This window comes from Pantherophis guttatus, chromosome 5 (assembly GCF_059756535.1).
Source record: "Pantherophis guttatus breed Tessera chromosome 5, ASM5975653v1, whole genome shotgun sequence".
NCBI classification, from domain to species: domain Eukaryota; kingdom Metazoa; phylum Chordata; class Lepidosauria; order Squamata; family Colubridae; genus Pantherophis; species Pantherophis guttatus.
The window spans coordinates 77,139,387-77,160,224 of NC_142067.1; the positions used below are offsets into that span (position 1 = coordinate 77,139,387).

General features: G+C 42.8%; 1 protein-coding gene across 5 annotated transcripts in view; it reads left to right on the forward strand.

The window, feature by feature from the left end:
• Window positions 1–20,838, forward strand: part of CNKSR2 (connector enhancer of kinase suppressor of Ras 2) — a 452,425-nt gene that overhangs the window by 152,543 nt on the left and 279,044 nt on the right. For 3 of the 5 annotated variants that reach the window (XM_087871349.1, XM_060686725.2, XM_087871351.1), the window contains exon 9: window positions 8,599–8,745. The exons of the other annotated variants lie outside the window; for them this stretch is intronic. In XM_087871349.1, the coding sequence (XP_087727475.1) occupies window positions 8,599–8,745 (147 nt within the window). The remainder of the gene's footprint in view (window positions 1–8,598; window positions 8,746–20,838) is intronic. 5 annotated transcript variants of the gene reach the window in all.

The following is a 20,838-nucleotide window of genomic DNA, read 5'->3' on the forward strand; positions in this document are numbered from 1 at the left end:
CCAGGGTACCGACCCCACCTATTGATGATATGTCGTTGGCAGGAGTGGACCTGGTCCAAAGAATTCACACCTTGTAACCTGTTCCTGCCCTGTTCTTTGGGGTTTTTCAGCTTCCCCAGATAAGAGCAAAGGGGGTCACTCGGGCATTCTCACAACATTGGGAACTACTGTTCAGGGTGTTATTACTCATTAGGCCCTTTGCCAACAATAGCCAAAGCCACAGAAAACTCATAATTGTCCTCCACACAGAACCTATCCAATCACAATTCCCTTAATCTACAAAATCACCACATCAGGAAGAAGGTTAGGGTTATACAGTATGTGACTTGGGAAAAGGCAATATTAGTTTTAGATATCCCACAGAACCACCTCTTATTTGTTAATACAGTATCCACATTCCTAGAGCTAAAGCAGCTCCACAGAGAGCCCACTCCCTGACTTCTTCAAACATAAGTATCTACAGGAGTTTTGTACTGCTCTCTTTCACAGTCAATGATTTTTAGGTTCAGCGCCTGGGAAGAGGTGATTCCAGCATACTATATACAGCAAATCACAACTAATCACAATAACAGCAAGCACGCTTATTAAAATAAGAGATAGTGTACCTATGGCTATATATGTTGACTTTCCATTCCAAATCTTCAGCCGTACGTGGAGGGTCAGCTTCCGGTGTGACACCAGTAAGGCCTCTTCTGCCCCGTATGTTGCCTGCCCATTGCCGGTAGGACAGTTATAGGGGGCGCTTCTTCAAGCATACTACTAGGGGTCAGGCCTGGGTCTGGTCTGCCTCCCAATATTCCTAAACTGCGTACTTAACTCGAGTCCAGTGAATCCAAGACTTGGATTCCAACATTTTTACTGCAAGTGGGAACACATGACCACAGTATACGGGCCCTTCCACCTAGGCATTAAACTTTTTCCTTTCCAGTGTTTTACCCATACAATCACAAATTGTGATTAAATCACAATTTAATCATCTTTTTACTTTCATCACAATATAAACTTTAAAAGTATTTTAATCATTACAATTTCCCTAATTAAATTTAGAAATTTCTAGCTGTTATCCAAGTTACAACTTAAACCTTTTTTTACCTTCACCACCATATACCATTAAAGTATTTCAATTGTCACAGTTTATACTTATTCATTTTTCTAGAAAAAGATTAAAAAAGAAAACTTATCATTGTCTAGATTTCAAAAATACAAAGACAAATATTCCAATTATTATTCATTTCATTTTTACAATCATGTTTTCCCATTTATTTCTTACTACTATTTGAATATTATAACTAGAGTTGGTCAAAAATGGTGGGCTAAGGGACACCCAATATTGTTGGATTTCTTGTATTTGCTTATTTAATTCTCCCACCATCTGATTTACCCACTTAGTTTCTATCTGGCTTAGGTCTCCTATATGATTTTCAAGTATTTCAAAAGGAAATAATCTAATTCCTTTACGTGGAGAATATTACACAGATCAAAGTACTAGTGGTAATGCATTTACTTACTTAGGTGATTTTCAAGGCACACCTTTGTCACCTTTTCTCTTATAGTCCTGGTCAGGCTGGTCATTCAGGCTTGGGAAGGTCTGCTCCACTCTGGTTGCTGTGTTGACCTGCATACATTGTTTCCATTTCATGACCCGATGCTTGCAAAAGAGTAGCTGGGTTAAATCATTTGTTTGTTTCAGGATCACTCGTGGTTTCTGAGTGAGGAGAGCTTGATGCTTGTAATTTCTGGGGTTTGTCAGCCATAAATAGCCCTTTATCTCTAAAACTCCTTGAATCGCATGGCTGGTGTAAATGGTAGTTGGCTGCCTAAGGGTTAATTTGACAGACAACTTTCTTCCTCATATGCTCCATCGCTCTCTGCCTTTGGCTTATTGTAATGGGTGGGGTTAGCTTTTCTACCTGAGAGGAACAAGCACTGCTAAAGGCTTCAGCATGCTGTGCAGCATGTCCTGGTAGGTTATCTTCTGCCCATAACTTCAGTACTTCAAACTCCTGCCAGGTTTTGGGGATTTGACCCTCTTGAGCCATATTTCTCGCATCACGACCAGGAGGGAAACTGGACACGCAGGCATATCTATATTTCTTCCATCTAAGGAACATTTCAGGGTTTTCAGGATAGGGCGACGATTTATGAAGCCATTAACCCCTTGGATATTTATTACATCATTAGAAAAGGGAGCCAGCAGCTTTGTAATTACAGATTTAGATGCCCCTGTGTCTCAGTCTTCAGGCCTCTCATCTACTGCAGCCAGGCCTATGGCTTCCTTCCTTTCTTGGAAACGACTTTGCCCTCTGCCTTGGAACCCACGGGGACGCACTCCTCTCCCTCTTCTTCTTCTCTGAATTCATAGATTTTGACCTCTCAAGTCAATTGACCACATCCTCTTCCTCTATTTGGGCCACGTTCTCCTTTTAATTCGACCTCAAGTCTTTTGGGACATTCTTGTTGCCAGTGGCCCTTTTCCTTATACCAAGTACACCTGTCTCTTTCCCAGGCTTTGGAATTGTTTGATAAAGCAACTGCCAACAATTCAGCCTTGCGTTGCATACTCACTTCCTTCTTCTTTTCCTCTACGTTGTCTCTATTCACATAGACTTTTCGTGCTATTTCCATTAATTGACTAATGCTCATTCCCAAAGCTCCCTCTTGCCACTGGAGTTTCCGCTTTATGTCCGGGGCACTCTGGGATATGAAGGCTAGAGCTAACATGCGGGCATTCTCGGGATCCAGGGGATTGATTGGAGTGTATGCTTTCTAAGTCTCAACAAGCCTTTGAAAGAAAGCTTCAGGGCTTTCCTCAGTCCTTTGTATTACCAAAGAAGGCATGGAAATATTCACTGGAGGTTTAGCAGCCTGTTCTAAACCTTGTAGGATTAATGCTTGATAATCTTGGAGGTGAACCATGTCATTATAGGGGTCCCACTGTGGGTCTTGTCTTGGAAACTGTTGGTCTAATATAGCCTGGAGTTTTCCCCCATCTGTGGGTTTTAAAATCTTACCAATGGCACTACTGTTCCAAGTTCTGCCAGGTAGGATTGTGGGTCTTTATAATGACTTGTTGGAAGGAAAAAAGAAGTCTTTCCCTTTAAGGATTGTTGGAAGGCAGTGCTTCTTTTTTTTTTCTTGCTTGAGAGTAGAATTAGTTTATTGTTTATAGGAAGGCAGGCAAGAACAGCGTTCCGAGGCTACTGTGAGCAACTGTACTTTGTTGAATCTTTTCCATCAAAGCCTGGAGTTTAGTTTTATTCTTGCCCTTGCTTTCTTCTAATCCAATTTTTACTTTTAAAAGAGAAATATAATTTTCTTGGAGTTCTTGGTAATTATGATTAAAATTTATTTCAGCAAGTGAAAAGGAGTTTTTGTTTTCTCTTCTTTTTGTTTGATGTCTTGTTGTACAAGTTTTTCATTTTCAGCTATTAATTTGTCTAAGAACTTCTATCTCTTCCTTGAAGTTATTTACCAGAAGCATCATTTCTTCAGAGATAGTAATTACTGTAGGTAAATCTTTTAGTCTTGCTATTTCTAATGTAAGTTGATTCTGATTTTATTATTATTATTATTTTTAATTAAGCTATCATTTTCGAATTGCATAGCTTCTAATTTTTCTTGTTCATTTCATTTTGCAAATCATCTAATTGCTGTTTAGCTTGCATAATCATATTATCTTTAAGATTTTCAATATTTATTTTGTGTCCTATTTGTAAATCATCTTTCACTTTTGATAATTCTTCATGCCTGAATAAGTCCTTAATCTCTCTAGTTCTTCTTTTACAGATTTGAGTCAACCTTGCAGGGCTAAAAGACATGAGAACGAGATCCCCTCCCCCCTTTGTGGGTGAGGAAAGGCATTGCAGAAGTAGAAGAAAGGGAGTTTGAAGGATAGCAACTACACATCAGTATTGTAGTGAACTTAAAACTTTTACTTATAAACTCGAGTTTATCTTGAAGCATAGAGAAGAAGGAAAGTTGAATTTTGTTCTTCACTCCATCTAGTTGGCCAGACCAAACTGGATGAGATATTTTCCTTCCTCTCAATACCTTCAATTCTTTTCTAACAATTTAAAATTCAGGCAGTTGCAGTTACCTTGAAGGTACACAAAGACTTTAGACATACACACTAGTCATTCCCCCCTTAAATTTTAGTTGAATTAGGGAATGCACAGATCTTAACAAACTAATTTTTAACAGAAATCATATAAAATTAATCAATTATCTGAGTCTTCCCATTTAGACAGGCTTTTCTTTTTATTACCTGCTAAACCCCGGGTGAGAAGAACAATAACAATTTTCTTCTCTATTTTTAGTTCTTTCAGAGTTCTCTGGCTCTTTTTAAGAATGGTAATTTATCAGAATCTTTATAACACTGCAGTATTTCTCTTTTAAGGACTAGTCAGGTCTATTTGCAGTTTGGGATTCTTTCTAATTGTTTTAGTGAACTTCTCACTTTTTACTCAAGGTTTCATCCATTGTTCCATCTCCTCAAGCACTGGATTGTCCCTGCCCTGGTGATGCTCTGTCTAGCTCTTTCTAGTTTGGATCTCCCAGCAGGCGCTGGCTTAATTTTAAAGTTCCAAAATGTATAGAGACCTTTATTCACACATCATTGCACTTAGCCAGGGCTCTCATGAGCAAGTTTGAACCCCACTTTTCTTTTAAGGACCTTTCTTAAAATTCTTCAACCTACATTGAAGAGATGTTCATGGAACACTCTCTTTTCCACCCATTTTCTAAAACACTGCCATTGAGCTGCGGTGCTAGACCTTTTCCAACAGTCACCAACAGGAACTGCAATGGCTTAACCACCCACACAGTTCTAGAGGCTCATTAGGATACGCCAATTCCGTTAGGAAGGGACATTTTCCTGGACCCAGGGAGGTGATCAGGCTCCCTCTTCCACTCTCAAGGAGTGGGCCTACAATTCCCCAATACTTGCCTGCAAGTGTCTTCTTTTTTTTCTTTCTCAACCAGCGTTTATCTATTAGCTTGTTCTGATTTTGTAAGGTTCTTGGGTCGGTTGGAGCCATCGAGTACCCAGAGGGGCCGTCTGCCTCCTTCCAGAGAAAAACTCTCAGTGGCGCCTGAAGTTTGGCAAGACGATCCCATCTGGCACTGACTGGTCCGTTCCGTCCCATAGTGAAATCTCGCTTCATCTCCTGGCTGGCTCGCCAAAATGTCGCAGAAAAATAAGAGATGAATTTCCAAATCAGGAAAAGCTTTATTTTGGCCAAAAGGTTCAGATAGCTTAATATAAATTCTAACATCTGAACAGAGATCTTGTTTAAGACATGTATCTTTACAGAACAAAAACAGGAAGTATCTTGGATCTGCCTCTTTAGCTAGCCCCACTCCCCTATTGCTTTAGGCAGGAAGCTCCATGTGGTTTAGTTCTGCATTTTAACATAGTACCAGGAAGTTACCTAATACTTGTAGTTTGACTTTTTGAACCCAGCAACTGTCTCTTTGCCTGCAGTTTGACTTCTTGAACTCTGCAACTTTCTCAAGTCAAAAGGGTCCTTCAGAGATCATGCAGGCTGACCCCGTATTATTTCACTCTTATATCCAATTTCATTTTACATTCTGCCTTAGGGTGGTCATGTGACTGGGTGGCTGTGGCCGGGTGGCCATGGCTGGGTGGTCATGTGACTGGGTGGGCATGGCCAACTTGACATCACTCATGTCAAGGGGCACTTTGCCCAGCCCCTCCCCTCCCAGCCACTCCTTGTCACCCCCAGCCTCAACGTATTTATTGGACTAGAACAGAGGTCTTCAAACTTGGCAGCTTTAAGACTTGTGGACTTTAACTCCCAGAATTCTCCAGCCAGCTGGCTGGAGAATTCTGGGAATTGAAGTCCACAAGTCTTAAAGCTGCCAAGTTTGGGATCCACTGGACTAGAAGACCTCCGAAGTCCCTTTCAGCTCTGTTATTCTGTTATTCCTAAACTAAATAGCTAAGACCCTCATTGGGACCCTATCTCTTTTGCTCCCTCTGGACTAATGAGTTAAAGAGCTGCCTCTAGACATTACTTTTAATAAGATTTTTAGAAACCTGCAGTTGAAAGTTCTTCATGTCTCCATACCCTGAAGACCCAATTTCATTTGGAATTTAATCCCAAACTGATTGCCCTTTTAGCATTTCTCTTGACACTTCTCCAAAATGCACCCCCAAGAAGCCACATCTCTCTCTGTCTCCCTCCCTCCCTCCCCCCTCTCTCTCTGACATACACACACACACACACACAGAGAGAGAGAGAGAGGTTGGATTAGATATCTCTCTCCCACCCTCCTTCCCTCTCTGCTTTAGGCTTAGAGCCTTAGAAAGTCTGCCAGTGCTGCTCCTCATTTGGCAATGTTTAAGGAGAATTAGGGGCTAGAGACAGTTGACATTCTCATCTCTGCTACAGGTGAGGTTGTCAGAAAGACCTTTTGGCAAGCACGCAATGCCTTCTCCTCAGCCTCTCAGCACTAATGAAAGATGTGTCTCTTATCTTTGCATGTAAGTGATGCAACCTTACTGACATGCTATTTGTCAGAATCAGACATTTGGGTTAGTATTTCTAATTTCTAATAGAGCATCTTTTTTTTATTAGAATACATTCAGAAAAATCCTTTTAATGTTGCAAATTGAGTACTTTTTAATTTTAAAAAAAAATCAGATGATTTTGATGAAATCTTTTGAATGAGAATTTATTCTCCCAAATCTCCCAAAAGGAGATTAAGAATATTTTGGTTTTAGCAGCAGTAGTAAGCTGACATCAGGACCAACTCTTTGACCAACTCATAACATCCAATTCCTGGGAAGGCCACTGTTTCTAGTTAGAGTCAAGAGCAACAAAGTGGGTAATTGACTTACAGAAAGGTCAATTTGGAAGTATCCTGGAGCTAATGTATTCTGGCAAAGAGAGACTTTGGGTTCTTGTATTTAAGGTGCCACATGAATGATGGAGTAACTTTCCGTGAGAATCTATTACTATATTTGTGCTTCACTTAATTATAGTGTCCACCTGTTACTGTGTCCACCTGTTACTGTGAAGTTTTGTCAGAATTTTTTACCTTCAGCAACAAACCTTACTCTGACTATCAGCAGAAATCTATTTCGATTTGGGTCAGATTTTTGATACTTAAAACTGCTAGTTAAATTGATTTCAGATTTTGAGAAGAGCTGGGGAGAGTACATAAATGTTAAACTCAAATTTGCATATTTGATGTCCAGATGAGGTCGAAAAAATAATATATACTGTAAAATATATGAGGCTTCAGTGAACCGTAATAATAAAAAAATCTGATTTGATATAATTGAATCTATAAACTAAGCTTTCTCAAATTCTGGAAGCTGTAGTAGTCCAATATATTTGAAGGACACAGGGTTGGAGAAATTTTGCCTAGATATTCAAGTATGTTTCTATTGTTTAGATCACTATCCCATTATTAGATGTATTGAGTTCCTTTATGCTGGTTCTTCATCAAATGATTGGGGAAAATTAATGATAAGGGTTTTAAGAAAAATCATATAGTTCTCTGTTCTACAGTTTTCAAGAGTATACGTCTGTTCATTATAGGGATTCAATAGGAAATAGTATAAGTGATCTTCACTGTAGTATAAGCATTCCACTGATTTCACAATTATCTTTTGAAAATGTTTGAAAATTTTGCTGTAAGCTGCCAGTTGATTGTAGTTTGCAAAGTTATTTTGTATTCAATTCAGCAAGCTGAAGTAGAAACTAAGGGGAAAGCATTCCCTTGTCTAGTCACCTCCTAAAGAGTTATTGGGAAAGTTGTTGGGTGTGTCATGTGATCACTTTTTGTTACCTCCTGACAAGCAAAATCAATAGGGAAGCCAGATTCATTTAACAACCATATTACTAAGTTACAAGCTGTGGCAAGATTGGGGCAAAATTCACTTACCAGTAATAACTGTCTTGCTTAGCATTGGAAATTTTGGGCTCAATTGTGGTCATAAGTCTAGGACTTCCTGTACTGTATCTGTAATACTACAATGTCTGCATAATCAAAGCTAATTTATATATGTGTGTGTTTGTGTGCACTTATTAATACATTTTGAACAATTTGAAAGTTAGATTTTTGTTACAAAAAGACGGGCATTTTAGTGTTTGTTTTTTCCTTTCCTTTGGTCAGTCTGAAAGAATAATGATTAATTTTATAAAATTAATGCCCACTGAAATGATGGATTAATAGCATGGTTAATTTTAGAGCACAATTAAATGTGACTGTGCAGCTAAAATAATGCTAGCTAAGTTGTAGGGAAATATTTATTTTTAGCTCTATCTGGGAGTGTTTCACTGCTCAACTCTAACTAGTTTGAACTAATTATTGAAATAACTCAGAAAAATAAGAATAAATTCCCCAGTTTGAACCAGTGATATATTCTCTAATTTTAAAAATCAGATAACCCATTCTAATGCATTCCAGTAATCCTGATTTTAAACAGCATGCTTTAGTGATGACAACTGTGAAATTTTAAACAGCAGTCTGCAAAATCTAATGATTTTACTAATCTTATTAAAAAGAGAGGATTACGCTGTGAATAATTTATCTCAACTTTATTGTAATAATTTTGCTGGTTACCAGGTGGGGTGGCAGTTGAAAAATTTGGTGAATGCACTACGAGAGGATCCGAGTGGTGTTATCTTAACTTTGAAAAAGCGACCTCAGAGCATGCTTACCTCAGCACCAGCTTTACTGAAAAATATGAGATGGAAGCCCCTTGCTCTGCAGGTAACAATGCTTAATCATAAATCATACACCATCATTTTAGCTTTAGATTATCTCAGTGCTGCTTTATTGTGCTTCATTTCAGCAGCATATGTGGATTTAATCTTGTATGCTTTGAAAATGCTTTGTGAAATATCTTCAGATTTATTTGCTATCTTAAATTAATATTTAAATCCATAACTTGCAAACTTGAGGGAATCTTTTATTCCTCAGTTTTAAATGTATATATAACCGGAATTCTACATGTCCTTTTTAAAATGCATAAAATTATATGCTTTATTAAATAAATAATTCAATATTAAGTAAAAAATAAAATACTAATCTCATGCTTGTGTCTTTTGGTTTGTTCATTTTTTAATTGTGAATCTCCTTCCTCTGTTTAGCAATCAAGTGATACTTTGCAGAATAGAAGGAAATCAGTGGGTGCAAACCAAATTTCAAGTTGCTTGAGTTCAAGATGAGTTGTCCCAATTTTGGTAGAAGTGTTTGATGCTGTTTTCAACATTTTAGGAATGTTCTGTGCTTAAGCGGTCCTAAAATTGAAATACATTGTTTTAGCTTGAATGATTCAGATTTTAAATTGTTGCTATATCACTAGAAGGAAGGTGTCTTAGGTACATGGATTATTTCAGTTTTCCAGGCAAAAGAAAATAATCTTTCTTTGTACATTGGCTCCAAGCCAAGTGACATTTACGCTTTCCACCATGTTGTAGATACCATGTGTAGATTTTTGGAGAAGTTGCTTAAAAGAGTAAGGGTTAGGGTTAGAGTTAAAAAAAAATTACTTTTATTTTTGAAGACCATTTAGTAGGTTGTTGCCATATATTGAAATATTGTTGCTCTTATAAACAACACTTGTATACTATGTTTGTATATTTCCAGAAACAAAAATAATAAAATGGAATATGAATTAAGAAAATTGTACTTTTGCAGTATAGGTCCACACAATGTATTACATTAATAATAATTTGACATGGAAATAGAGCTATTGTGTAATTTAAGTTTGAGGTGTGGCATTGCTAAACTGTTCTGGAATATATTTGTAAATGCTTCTACTTAATGTATAAACACATAAAAACAATTTCAATAATAACAGATTCCATTACATAATATTTATGTCATAGTTTTTCCTTAGAATATTTTACCCTCAACTTTATTTAATGCATTTGAAGGAATGAATAAGAAAAGTGTTCCTAGCTTTGTATGGAAAATTGGATGGGCAGAATTTCGTTAATTAGTGCAATTATTTGGTACTATCCAATAATTCTGATATTAGATAGATCCCACATTCAAATAGTGTACCTTGAAACTGAGAAGCTAGAGAGCGAATGACAAAATGTTGGCATGCATGCTGTGATGTCATAAAGCAAATTGCACTCTTAAGTATGTGTGGTAGTGCTATCACAATACTCATTTTTTCATTTGCTCTCTCTTCCTCTCTATTAGAAACTGGGATGGTAGCGGTGAAATTGGTTTTACATCTTAAAAAATACTCTGATATGTAAGTGAAATAAATAAATCTTTGTGACTCTCCTATATAATCCCTGAAAGTTATGAAAAGATCAATATGTATGCCAGTCATTATACTATTGTACAGGTAGTCCTCAATTTACAATTATTTATTTAGTGGCCATTTGAAATTACAATGGCACTGAAAAAAATGAGTTATAATCAGTTTTCACACTTATGAACATTACAGTATCCCCATAGTCACATGATCAAAATTCAGACACTTGACAGTTGGCATGTACCCTGTTTCCCAAAAAATAAGATCTATCTTGAAAATAAGACCTAGCATGTTTTTATGAGTGTGCCTAATATAAGCCCTATTGTTGTGGCCCACCAGCAGTCTGCACGGATCGTGGCTGATCCCGATGACCAGGAGGCTGGTGGGTCGCGCCAGCAGCCTGTGCAGCCGGCACTCACGTCGGACAACGAGGAGGCTGAAGAGGATGTGACAGAGGCAGAGACTCAGCTAGGGCCTTCAGAACCTCCAGAAGCTCCTTCAAGTGGAGAGAGTGAAGTGGAGGAGCCTCTCCTCAATGCTCGAGCACGCAGGGCTGCCAAAAGGCAGGAGTGGCTACTCAGGAGAAGGAGGTCTCCTCGAGAGTAAGGTTTGAGGATAATTGGCCACTCCCTTAGCCTATTTAAGTTGCATGCATTTAGTAATTTCTTGCTGGAAACAACGTGTAATTATTACTGAGCATTTTGGAGAATGAGTGTCTTACCGTATCTTGTTTTCTGGGCTGGTTGCCAACCTTTGCTGGACTTTGTTTATTCTTGGTACATTATAACTTTGATAAGGACCGTTGGTGTGCATCACAATCCTTGGGAATCCGGAGCTGGGGCAGAACACCTACTCCCAAAATAAGCCCGATGTCAGGTTCTGGGTGGAAAGTAAGGATGCCAAACACAAATGATGGTTAGAATCCTCTTTATCCAAACTGGCATGTACTGACCACCACAATTAATCAAATGAAGATATTGTTAGATCTGCTGCTCTGTGCTCCCTGCCACCTTTTAAAGCATCTAACATTGCCCCATCCACTCATGCGGTCCCAGCCCTCATGACCCGCTTCTCCGCGGCTCAGCTGTGGCTGCGGCATTCCACCTCTCAGCTGTTTGAGAACACTTTCGCTGCTTGTTTCAAGATGCTGGCTGAAGAGGCAGTCCATTCCAAGTCATTGTGCTGGAGATTGATTACAGCTGCCCTGGACGCCAACAGGTGGTCATGGTTCATATTCCCCCCTGGTGGGCCCATCGCTACTCATGCTGTGTTCCCCATCGTGGTCCCTGCCGGAATGGCAGCCCCAGGCTGCTGAGTGCGCCAGAACTGATATGCTGACATGTGGCCCTCCTACCACGGGGACAGCACCTGGAACACAAAGATTACGGTGAGTGGCCTCACGATTTAGCCCCCCTGGTTTCATTGGGTGCTGCCGGTGAAACCTGGCAACCAGCCAAGGAACCCTTACATCGTGGCTAGGTACCCACGAGGCCTCTGATAAAGGGTATGCCTTCCACAATACCAGATATTGGAGCCATCCCCTATGCCACCGGGTGTCTAGTATCTTCTTCACCTTGTAGTGTTGGTCCCCTACCATGATGGGAGGCGGTGACTTAGCAAGGGATCCTCTGATTTGAGCTGCCTGGGTCAGATGGAGCAGGCTGCAATGGAAGACCAGGTGGGTTTTACCCAACAGGGGTAGACAGATTTGTACCATAACAGGATTAATAACCCGTACGATGGGACATGGGCCGATGTATTTAGGACCAAGTTTTCTACAGGGCATGTTCAATTTTAGATATTTTGTAGAAAGGTATACTAGCTGTCATATACAGAAGGGGGGGTTGTAGTCTCCATCTTTTGTCCGCTTGCTGTTTATATTCCATGGCTGACTGTTGTAACGCCATTCGTACCACCCTCAACACATGCTGCATCTGTTCCACCCACCCTTGGACTCCCATGTCCTCTGGGCTCACCCAGGAACACTCAGGTATTGCAACAAATTCCCTGCCAGTAGCCATCTGGAGTGGAGTAAACCCCATACTGCTGTGGATTGCGTTATTATACACTACTTCAGCAAACAGGAGTAAATCAGACCAATCAGTTTGCTGATGTTTAACATAGCAATGCAAATAACGTTCCACCATCGCATTTGCTTTTTCAACAGCTCTATTGGTCGTGGGGTGGAATGCTGAACACAGGCTCTGTCATCACACCCTGGTCAGGAACTCCCGCCAGAACCTGGTGGTAAATTGTACCCCTCAATTGGAGATCACCCTCTGAGGAATGCCATGGAGTCAATATATATGGATGATAAATAATTTGGCCAGCTTTCTGGCAGAGGGGAGGCTGGAGCAGGCTATGAAATGGGCCTTCTCCATTGAGAATAGATCTATCACTATCCAGATTACTTTATGGCCCTGGCTTTCTGGTAGGCCCATGATAAAATCCATGGCTATCTGTTCCCAGGGTCCCACTGGGGCTGCCGCTGTTTGTAACAGGCTGGAAGGTTTTCTGGGGCAAATCTTCATGGTAGTACATACAACACAACTTCTCACATACTCCTCTATATCTTTTTTCATATGAGGCCACCAGAATTGTCAGTTAGTTAGATGCAAGGTTTTAAGAAACCCGAAATGGCCAGCTGAGCGATCATCATGGCAGTGATGGAGCACTTCTAATCAGACAGCCTGGGGCACATACAGTTTAGAACCCTTCCAAGCAAAGCCATCTCTCTGGGTAAGCAGGGATCGGTTCTCCTTGTACACTGGTTTGGATGGAAAGTAAGGATGCCAAACACAAATGATGGTTAAAATCCTGCTTATCCAAACTGGCATGTACTGATCACCACAATTAATCAAATGAAGATATTGTTAGAACTATTGCTCTGTGCTCCCTGCCACCTTTTAAAGCATCTAACACCGCTCCATCCACACACGTGGTCCCAGCCCTTGTGCCCCGGAAGTTTCTTGTGCCCGCCTCCCAGCTGGGCACGCTGCTGCGTCTTTGCTTCTCCGCAGCTCAGATGTGGCTGCGGCATTCTGCCTCTCAGCTGTTTGAGAACACTTTCGCCGCTCGCTCCAAGATGCTGGCTGAAGAGGCAGTCAGTTCCAGCTCATTGTGTTGGAGATTGATTGCAACTGTCCTGGAGGCTAACGGGTGGTCGCAGTTCGTATTCCCCCCCGGTGGGCCCGTTGCTACTCATGCCGTGTTCCCCATCATGATCCCTGCTGGAATGGCAGCCCTGGGCCACCTGGCATGCCGGAACTGACACCCTGCTTAAGAGCCTGCACAGCCGGCCACCAACCCATTCCATCTGGTTGCTCACGTTGCCACTGCCACAAGGTGAGGTGGCAGGGTGGAACTGCTCCATGTGCCCTGCACCAGCTTACCTGAGGACCCCCACAGCCAGGCCATCTATGCCCCAACACCTACCTCACAGTGGCAGCACTGGAAGCCATGTGCAGCAGGAGCCCACATGGCCACCAGCCCACTTCTACTTGCTTGTGGCTGCAATGGAGCAGAAGGCCAAGCAGTTGGTGCTATAGCTGCCAGGCGAGGCAGGTATCGGGGCATGGATGGCCTTGCTCCAGGGGCCCTGAAGTAAGCCAGTGTAGGGTACATGGGGCAGTTCCATCCCCCCTACCTCATGGCAGTGGCAGTGGCAAGCTGCGCAGCCTCCTACCCCACCATGAGCAAGCAGAAGATGTGAGCTTCCTGTACATGGGGAAAAAAGTAAGACCCACAGAAATTAAGCCCTAGTGTCAAGGTTCCAAATAACAACCCCAATGGAATCAAACTCTGAGACTTGAGTTTCCTCAAAGCTAATTTTTATTAGAGATATCATATTGGCACATCTGGGAAAACCCGAATCTGAGAGCTTCCAGGTTTTCCTCATCCAAAAGAAAATTGATGTCAACTTGCAAAAGCATTTCTAGTCTGCTCTAGGGGGGAGCACATTCCACGCATACCTTCTTCCAACGGTGAATTTCTGATTACCAAAGCTGGGGTGTGAGGCGTGTCTCTACAGCTCGCGGGAGTGCCTCGTTGGAGAATGTGATTTATGACACAGAATGAAAGGAGGGGGGAACAGAGTCAAAGGTGGGCTGTAATTTACATGCGGCAGAGCAAACCTCACTCGAGTAGATGCCGGCATGCTGCTCCTAATAAATCATTGGATTCCTTTTGAAACTTGGCTTGAGACTCATGATTTAATTAGGGCCGTGATGGCGAAACTATGGCACACGTGCCACAGGTGGCACGGGTAGCCATATCAGTCGGCACACCAGCTCAGCTCTGGCGCACATGCGCGCGCTGGCCAGCTGATTTTCGGGAAACAGATTGTTTCCTGCCTCCGGAGGGCCTGAGGGGATGGGAAGGCCCATTTTTCTTTCTTACCTGGTTCCAGATCCTCTCTATGCATCTGTGGAGGGCGAAAACAGCCTTTCCCACTCCCTCGGAGGCCCTCCGGATGCCTGAAACAGCCCATTTCCAAACTCCCGGTGAGACAGGAAGTGACTTTTTTTGCTGTCCCCAGCCTCCAGAGCCTCTCTAGGAGTCTCTGGAGGCTGGGGACAGCAAAAAAGTCACTTCCTGTACCACTGGGAGTTGGGAAATGGGCCCTTTCAGGCCTCTGAGGGAGTGGGAAAGGCTCTTTTCACCCTTCCCAGATGCATAGAGAAGATCTGGAGCCAGGTAAGAAAGAAAAACGGGCCTACCAGGCCATCACGTGCCAGGAGCGGGATGGTGGAGAGGGGGGGTTGTGTGCACATGTGCAGGGCAGGGCACATAGAATTATGGGTAGGGGCACACGCATGTGCGAATCTCCCCCGCCCCCCCTTCCTGGCATGCGATGGCAAAAAGGTTAGCCATCACTGAATTAGGGCATCTGCTGGAACCTTCACATCAAGTCCTTGTCCTTCACCCACATGTCCATTACATGAACCAATCAGAACAGAAGATACCTCCTCATTCTTCTCAGCACAGCTGCAGGGCACAACAACCTTGACTTTCTGGAAAGAATGTTATTTTGACTACATATCATCTTCACTCCATACAATCCCCCCTCCCATTTTTCTACAATAGAATTTGTGGCAGGCCTGAAAGTTCAACGGTAAAAGATGGCTTCCAGATCTGTCAGGCTTCCCCCCCTCAGAAGAGAATAGTGTCTTGGAAAGAGAATAATACAGGGGGTTAATCATGCTCCTAACCACCTGTCCCCTCACAGGGGGACCCTTTGGCTTATCAAGGTATTGCGGAATTGTTTGACTAGCCTATCTGCCTTTACATTCCAACTCTTGACCCATGTAGCTTCAGACAAAATATTGTAATTGACCCCTATATAGCCTAGAATCCAAAATTTTCTTGACTACATAATGGGTTTCTCCTTGTACAACTATAGGAGGAGGAGGTGGTTGGGTTTGAGGTCTTATACTGGACCCAACTGCTGGTTTCAGCAGGCAACAGTGAAATACAGGGTGTATTTTCCCTAGGTTGCGGGGGAGGCTAAGCTGAACTGTCATTGGGTTAATTATTTTAACTATTGGGAAAGGACCTAGGAATTTTGGCCCTAATTTCTTGCTAGGCAGACTCAACCATATGTATTTGGTTGATAGAAAAACCTTATCTTCTGCACAGGAGGTGGGTTGGAGAGAATAGTGATTTTCTGCCTGTTTTTTATATTCTTCTGCCACTTCTGACAGTGCTTTTTTGGTATTTTCCCATCCCTTTTTTAAAGATTCCATCCATTCTGCCTAAGACATGGAAGAAGGGGGTTCTCTGGGTAGTTCAGGCACGGGGACAAACTCCATGCCACTGGTGACCTGGAAAGGGGTCAGTCCAGTGCTGCTGTGCACTGCACTGTTGTAAGCCATCTCTGCAAACATAACAGATCTGTCCAGTTCTCTTGTTGGTAATCCACATAGCATTTTATGTACTGCTCCACCATCGCATTCACGCATTCCGCTGCTCTGTTCGTGCTTGGATGGAAAGCTGAGCTAAGACTTTGTATGGACCCGACAGACCTTAAGAATTATCTCCAGAACTTGGCTGTAAACTGGACTCCTTGGTTTGAGATGATGCGGTGGAGTATTCCATGTAGGCGGTAGATATGTTTGATGAATAGCTTAGTGAGTTTCTTTGCGGATGGTAGTCCAGAGCAAGCAGTGATATGAACTTGTTTAGAGAACAAATCAATAACTGTCCAAATTACTGTGTTTCCCCCTCTTTCTGGGAGTTTGACTATGAAGTCCATTGCAATTTCTTCCCAAGGTCTGCTGGGGCTTGCCACTTGTTGTAGGAGGCCAGGTGGTTTTTCAGGTCTCGTTTTCATTGCTGCACATGTAGCACAGCTCCTTATGTAGTCTTCCACTTCTGCTTTCATTTTTGGCCACCAGAATGGCCTCCTAGTGAGGTGTAGGCTCTTCAGGAATCCAAAGTAGCCAGCCAGTTTGGAGTCGTCGCTACGCTGGAATACTTCGAGCCTCAGACTTGCAGGGGCATACAATTTGGATCCCTTCCATGTTAGTCCCTCCTTCATGGTCAAGACGACTTTATTGTCCGTGAGCCAAGGGTTAGCTGGTAGGACCGCTTTCAACTTAGCTGTCAATCCATCCCGGTTTGGGTTGGATGGTCGCCTGGCTTGGCTCCTGGTGATGACTTGTGCAGCAGATTGTGTGGGATGAATAGTGGCATGGACTACTTCCTCCCAGCAGCTGTCAAATTGAGGTTTTCTCGATAAGGCGTCTGCCAACAGGTTTCTTCCTGCTGGTATATATTTCAGCTCAAATTTGAAGTGCCTGAAGTATTGAGCCCAGCAGACTTGTTCGTGTGTATGCCTAACTGTTCAACTATGGGGAGACTGATTAGGCATCATGTGCAACCAGGATCTATTTTGGCTTCTACTTCCCCTTGGACCCCTGTCTTTGGGACTACTAACTTGATTTTGAGGGCAAAGGGGTGGATGGCTTCATTTACCATCAGGTTGTCATCGTCACTGCTCTCCCCCACGGAGACTGGAGGAGATTCGTTGGCTGGAGTTCCCTCTGCTTCATTGGGAAGGAGCAGGACTTCTACAGCCTGTTTGACACCCCATCCTTTGCCTAGCGGTTTCCGTGGCGTTTTCTTTGGCGGGAGACTGGGTTTAGGGAATGGGAGTTGGAGCTAGGCAGGATCCCATGCTGTTACATTCGGTGGATTATTAACTATGTCCCACAGTCCTTCTCTACGCAAAAGTAGATTACATTTTGTAGACCAGGATACATAATTTGTTCCATCCAGCCGGGTTATCATGGAAAAATTTGCTGCTTGTTCTAGTGCCATCTTCACTTGGATTGTATATCACAAACACAGTTTGTACTATTCACATTAACTCTCAGTTTAGCTCTTAACAATCCTAGTTAGTTCTGGTTGGCTCTGGGCCCATAACCAATGTTAAGGATATTGTTGTTGTGTTACCAACCAGCAGAGTGTAGAGCACAGAGAAACGTTGCTGAGAGCAATGAATAAGAGATATGCAAACTGGTTTACCAAAAGTTTATTTCATAGTGAAAAAACAATTTCATACTCTTTAAATCAATCCAAGTCTTTGCCAGTTAAATCAGTCCAGTGATACAAAAATCTTCTTACCACACAAACAGTAGTTGGTTAGAATAACAAACTCACTCTGGTTCACAAACTACGATGGTAGCAGATCCATCCAATGATGATAGCACAATGATCGCAACTCCACACACTATGGTAGCTTATCATCAACTGAATACGTTACAGTACCTTGCTTAAATACGTTACAACCAGTCATTACCTAATTACAGCATGACTCAGCATTACAATGAATCAGCAAGAAAACCTTTAAAGTCACATAATACATTTTCAGATTAAAGTTACAGAACACATATATTGCCTGGACAACTTGTTAGGCTCAAACCATATCCTAACAGTGGGTCTGATGCCCAAGTGGTCTCCTGGCAGGCTTATCCACAGCTGGTTTTCTGTGAGGGTGAATCTCCAGGTCCAGAATGATGGCAGTGTTGTACCACGACTGTATCTGGTCTGGTACTCCCCTAATGCTGCAGGCTTGCCTGAGGTCTGGGTCCAGGGCCTCTTTGAAGGTGTGCACTATTAGATGCTCTGGCCAGTCTCTGAAACTCCCATATTAATTCCTTTGCGGGTCTGCCAGCTTGCTTCAGGATTTAAATTTGGGTTTCAGCTGCCACTTGTTGGGCAGTGTTGTTGAATCTGACCTGCATCAGTTAGACAAATTCATTGGCATCTTCTAGCTCAGGGGTCTCTTCGTCGTGAAGCTCTGCTATTCATTCCAACGTCTCTCCTTTGTTCATGCCATCCGCGATGGTGGAAATCAATTCCCAATCAGATGGATATTGATTTCCATATTGGTCGATGTGGGCCCAGATGTGGTTGAGGAAGTATGCCAACTTCCCAGGAGTCCCATCGAATGTTGCCTGAAACTGTGGGGGAGGAGCAGCTGGCGGGACCAGCAGCTGGGCTTGCATGGGTGGTTGACCAGGCCCTTGCTGCCGGGCTGGGACCTGTTGCGGAGCCACCAGCACCTGTTGTTGAGCCTGGATTTGTTAAGGGATTATGGCTTGAGGTTGCAGATGTGGCTGCGGCTGGACAGGAGCTTGCTGTGGTGCAACAGCTGGCTGCTGGAAAGGACCTAGCTGTTGGAACACCATCGGCTGCTGGAGCAGGGCTGGTGTCCATTGGCATTGCACCCATCCTTGCCCTGGGTAGAAAGTCCATCTGGGAGGGATTTGGCTTGTTGGTGGCAACCCGAACCCGGGTTGATGCTGTGGGGCAGGTAGATTCCAGAATCCATGTGGCAGGCCCTGCATTCCATGGCTGGGCTGGCTCAAAAGAGCTGGTTGCTGGGTCACTTGTGCCCCGGGGTGGATGGAACTCACAGCCAGCCAGGTTTGGGGAGTAAGACTGTGAGTCGAGCCACTTGGTGCTGAATGGAAAGGGGCTGATACTCTGCTCCATTATGTAGCAACTCCCTCACCCAGACAGGTGAACGTCAGTTGTGCCAATATCCATCTAAGCTGCCTGGTGCCAGGGGGATGAGTCATCCCACTCATGCTGAGTTGATTCAACTGCTCTGGGAAACTGGCCAGTGACTGGCTGCTCAATGGTGGCGGGAAGCCCCATTCCCTAGAACGCCTGTGGCGTGTCTGCTGTGGCTCTCCCCAGCTGAGGGTTGAGGCTTGTCCTGCTTCCACTCGTAGTTCCAACAGCAATTCCTGGATTGGGGTAATTCCTGCAGCTTCACCTTGCAGAGTCAGGTCTGGTCGCAATCTCCCCTTTGGCATCAGCTCCGTGCGTCAGGTGCCCAGCTGGCATTCGGCTTCTGCAGCTTTTATGGCTTCCTCCATGGCTGGGGAAGGAGAATAGAGGGTCTCAACAGGGGTTGCTGAGCCATTGTCTGCTACTCCTTCCATGGTATTCTTTTCTTCCTCCATCTTTCCCGAGTCTTTGTGCCGCCCGGTGTCGGGCTGACACTTGAGGCTCAGGACCTCAAATTTTGGGGTGCTGCTTTAGTTGGAAAGGGGATTCGGGTTAATGTCAGGGTTCCAAGTAACACTCCCAATGAAATCAAACTCCGAGGCTTGAGTTTCCTTGGAGCTAATTTTTATTAGAGATGTCATATTGGCACATCTGGGAAAATCTGAATCTGAGAGCTTCTGGGTTTTCCTCACTCAAAAGAAAGTTCAAGTCCTTGCCTTCACCCACATGTCCATCACATGAACCAATCAGGACCCTCTGGAACAGAAGATACCTCCTCATTCTGCTCAGCACAGCTGCAGGGCATAACAGCCTTGACTTTTTGGAAAGAATGTTATTTTGACTACATATCATCTTCATTCCATACAATCCCCCCCCCCCATTTTCCCACAGTAGAATTTGTGGCAGGCCTGAAGGCTCAAAGATAAAAGATGGCTTCCAGGTCTGACACCTAGTGCTTTTGGGGCCCAAAAGAAAATAAGACCCAAAATTATTTTCGGAGAAACAGATATTTATGATAGTTGTTTCCTGGGGTCATGATCACCATTTGTAACCTTCCCAGTTGGCTTCCGACAAGCAAAGTCAATGGAAGAATCCAGGTTTGTTGAACCACTGCATAATTTACTTAACTGCAGTGATTTGCTTAATCATTGTGGCAAAAAATGTCATAAAATGGGGTGCAACTCACTTAACAACTGCTTTGCTTAGCAACAGAAATTTTGGGCTTGATTGTGATTATAAAATGAGAATTACCTGTACATAACTAATCTACATATACAAATATTATGTTGTTTTGCTGTTATACTGCTCTACTTCCTAGAGGAGCCAGAATTGTGTACAAAAGAAAAAATAAGAACAATCAAGAATTAAAGCTTATCCTAAAATAAGACAATAGCATCTATATAAATAATGGCATTAAAACAGTTGTTTTTTTAAAAAAACTATATAAAAGGTATTTTTATAATAATCAGCCAGAATATTTATAATAACTGTATTAGCAGTTCCCCTTCTTATTAGTTCATATTTTTTGCCTGATATTTTTGTTATTATTTTAATCATTTTGTTTTGTT